Source organism: Cupressus sempervirens, chromosome 6 (assembly GCF_028749045.1).
Source record: "Cupressus sempervirens isolate cs-2001-9-10 chromosome 6, ASM2874904v1, whole genome shotgun sequence".
NCBI classification, from domain to species: Eukaryota; Viridiplantae; Streptophyta; class Pinopsida; order Cupressales; family Cupressaceae; genus Cupressus; species Cupressus sempervirens.
The window spans coordinates 93163476-93167534 of record NC_143123.1 but is presented as its reverse complement, the minus strand read 5'-3'; the positions used below and the strand labels follow the sequence as shown (position 1 = coordinate 93167534).

The window sequence follows — 4059 nt, the reverse complement described above, 5'->3', positions numbered from 1 at the left end:
TTTATCTTGTACACAAACTTTTCCCATGACACCTGCACAAATAACTTGACAACCACGAAACAAAAAAACTAGGATCAGGCGTAATAGAAGTCAAACTGTAAAAATAGCCTCCCCGCCCAAAGATTGAGAAACACCCTGCAAAATAATGATAATTAAATTGGATCCAGAGAACTGGGATGGCGAGCATATAGAAAACAAATAATATTCACCGCATGACGTAAAGGCTGACATAGCCAATATGACGCTCTCCCACATCAAGCAGTTGGTGTGGGTATTTTTTTATTCTTCTCAACCCCAGTCGTATCGTTATATATATGCGTCCCCAAATCTAAAATGTCAGACAAATCACATTTCTTCGATTCAGCTCTGTTTCTCACCCCCCAAAAAATGGCGAATCCCAAATGGCAGGGCAGTGTAGAAGTAAAAATAATGGCCCCGCTGGAGGTCGTATGCAAGATAGCAAGCGATTTTTACGAGATACACAAGTGGTTTCTGGGCATGAAATCGTCTGAAAGAGTTGAAGGACTACCTGAAAAGGGCGTGGGCTCTGTGAGGCGCTGTATAACATCCATGCCATCCGATCAGGGGAGCAGCGATGTTTTCTTCGTGGAAGAGCTGATTGCTCAGGATGATACAAAACATTCTTGTGTTGTTCGCATGACAGATACGTACTTGCCGGGCTTTGTTCAATACGAGGCTTCCTTTGAATTGTGTGAAACAGGGGAGGACGACAACTGTTTGTTTAAATGGTCATTCGAGATGAAGCCCATTGAAGGGCATTTGAAAGAGGAAATTGAGGGCCTTAGAAGATCAATTCTCATCGGCATGGTCAACAATCTGGAACACCTTGCTTCTTCACCGTAACGTCTTCAATCTTTCCACTTTTGGGATCTGAGAGTTGTCGATCTTTCAGTTTTTTTAACGGAGTACCAGTCTTGCAAATCTCTAGTTCGTCGAATAAAGTTCTTCATTTGGGTTGAAGATTTTCTTCAATTTATTGTTTACGATGTTAGAATTTTGCTATAAGTTTCTTTAAAACTATTCAATTAATCGATCTTTCTTTAAGTTTCTTCGACAACTATTAATGCGATCAGATTTCTACAATCCATAATAGTTATGTTACTCAGTTTCCGGATTAGATTGTGTAAAGGTTTTTCACCATCAACTTTTCGAATCACACTATGTGAACACTATGTGAACCATCATCAGGATGAGAAACATTGATGGTGAAAAATTCTTCAAGAACTATTTAGTTTCACTAACAGACCAAGGACTATTGGCGTTAGTTATGAATATGAATTCGAATTAATGACCTTTTTTAAAATATGAGTACTCAATTATTGGAATCATGATTGCAAAACCTTCACCCATCTCTTACTTATCAATTGATTTGCTTAAGGGACTTTCTAATGAATGGTTCATAAGGCATAACACTTGGTGAAGGTTTTGCAAATAGGATTACAAGCAGCAAGGTAAACTTTAAGTAACCCCCCTCAAAAAAGAGATATAAAAATATTGGCGAATCTTACATTATTTTGAAAAATAAAAATAATTTCTATTATTAATTGGCGAATCTTTAACTATTTAAATATTTTTTATAACTAAATTTAATAAAAATGTGGCGATTTTAGATATTTTAAAGAAATAAATTATTAGCCAAAATTTCATAAAATTAGCCAATTAGCGAATATTAGCCACTAAAAAATACCATGACAAGTTGAGTGCATTTAACCATGAAGGGAACTACGTAGTTAAACAAGGTCAAGCTGGAGTAGTACTGAGATGGGAAGTAGAGTGAGTTTAACCATGGAGGGAACTATGTAGTTAAGCACTTTCGAGTTGGAGTAGTACTAGGATAGGTGACCTCCCAGGAAGTCCTAATGCTTCACCTCTATGAGCATCATAGATCTAATGAGTGTTGAGTGTTCCATTTATTCTCATGAGAGGTGGATTCATGTGTGAATCACTACTCATGATATATGGGTCAATAAGTTTGACTTAAAAACTACACAGTTAAATCTTGATAGAAATATCACAAAGTATATCTTTATTTTATGAAATATCATGTGTGAAATATCACAAAGTATCTAGAAATGTCTTTATTTTGTTGAATTTGAATTAATGACCTTCTTTTGTCAAAATATGAGTTCTCTATAGTGGACAAACTTTGATTGTATGATTTTAGATTATTATATTTTTTAACAAATTTTTAAATATATTTTAACATCAAAGTAGAATAAAACTAAAAGAAAAATTTCATAGTTATCCTAATTATTTAGTTATATTTTATCTTTATTATAATGTGCATGTGAATATAACATAAGTATTGTTACAAATTATTTAGACATTATCAGCAAATAAGAAAGTAAGTAAATATTCAAACATTCATAAAAAAAATATGAATTATTTGAAAAACAAGAGCTCTGGGAGAGCTTAAGTCCTTGCCTTGTGCTATTTGTGATTCTTATGTAACAATGAAGGCAAAACATATAATTTTCATTTTGTTAGTTTAAACATGGCATACTTATTGTTACCTAAAATTTGAAAAATTATAATATTAATAATAATACATTAATAATATTATTATTGAATAGAGTAATATTAATAATAACAAATCATTGAACTATTGAAATTTACTCTTTTTCTATCATAATATTTTTCTATTTTGTTCTATTTCTATATAATATATTGATTATAATATTATTGAGTAAAGTAATATTAATAACCAGTATTTAATATATGCAAAGAATGTATATTTATATTTCATAACATAAATTATTTAACTTTTGAAATTTACTCTTTTTCTATCATAATATTTTTCTATTTTGTTCTATTTCTATATACTAATATATTAATATTTTAAAATATCTTCAAATTTAAAAATATTTTATAATTATCTTTTTTGTCAATAATATTATTTTGATTTATATATAATTTTATGTTAAAAATTGTATATTGGGTGAATGCACCAAATTGTGATGCCAAAAAGATGACACTTCTTTTTCTCCAAAATTTTCAATAGCGTGCACGCACTATAGCACATACACACTATGGCTTGGGCATAAGCTTGTTGAGCCTAGGCCATAGCCCATGCATGCTATGGAAAAATGGATTTCTGAATAGCACATGTGCACTATGGAGAAATGAAAGCACTATTGAAAATCACATACAACAATAGAAACCCCTACTCTCTCTCTCCCTCCCCCCTCTCTCTCCATTTCTCCCTCCCTACCCCATCCTCTCTCTCTGTGCATCTTATCTTGTACTATTTCCCTCCTCCCTCTCCCCTCCCCTCCCCCCCCCCCCCCCCCCCCCCTCTCTCTCCCTCCCTCTATCATCCACTACTCTATGTCCCCCCCTCTCCCTCTCTTTATATACATCCTATCTCACATACTCTTTGAACCCTCATTCCTCTCTCCCTCCCTCCCTCCCTCCCTCTCCCTCTCCCTTGCTCCCTCCCTCCTTCCCTCTTCATTCCCCTCTCTCCATTTCTCCCTCCATCTCTCTCTCTCTCTCTCTCTCTCTCTCTCTCTCTCTCTCTCTCTCTCTCTCTCCATTTCTCCCTCCCTCTCTCCCTCTCTCTCTCTCTCCGTCCCTCCCTATCCCATCCTCTCTCTCTTTCTTTGCATCCTATCTTGTACTCTTTCCCTCATCCCCCCCCCCCACCCTCTCTCTCTCTCTCTCTCTCTCTCTCTCTCTCTCTCTCTCTCTCTCCCCTATCTGCTACTCGCTCTCTCTCCCTCTCCATCCCTCCCTCCCCCCTCTCTCTCTCTCCCCCAATCCCACCCTCTCACATCCCCTACTGTGTCCCTCCCTCTCTTTCTATGCATTGTATCCCATGTACCCTTTGATCCCCTATCCTCTACTCCCTCCCTCTCTCTCTCATCCAATACTTTGTGTCCCTATCTCTCTTTCTATGCATCCTATTCCATGTACTCTTTGAACCCCCATCCTCTACTGCCTATCAATCTCACCCTCTCTCTTTCTTATCCACTATTCTCTCTCTCTCTCTCTCTCTCTCTCTCCCCCCCCCCCCTCCTTACCCCATCCTTTCTCTCT

At 36.4% G+C, this 4059-nt stretch overlaps 1 protein-coding gene across 1 annotated transcript; it reads left to right on the top strand.

Annotated features, from left to right (window-relative positions):
- Nucleotides 1-387: 387 nt before the first annotated feature.
- Nucleotides 388-864, top strand: LOC149551365 (uncharacterized). The gene has a single exon (XM_089790082.1). It carries the CDS (start codon nucleotides 388-390, stop codon nucleotides 862-864), a length of 477 nt encoding a protein of 158 aa, XP_089646208.1.
- Nucleotides 865-4059: the final 3195 nt, after the last annotated feature.

What these genes read in the sequence shown, in the direction of transcription:
- LOC149551365 (XM_089790082.1), top strand. Translation starts at nt 388, where the DNA reads ATGGCGAATCCCAAATGGCAGGGCAGTGTAGAAGTAAAAATAATGGCC.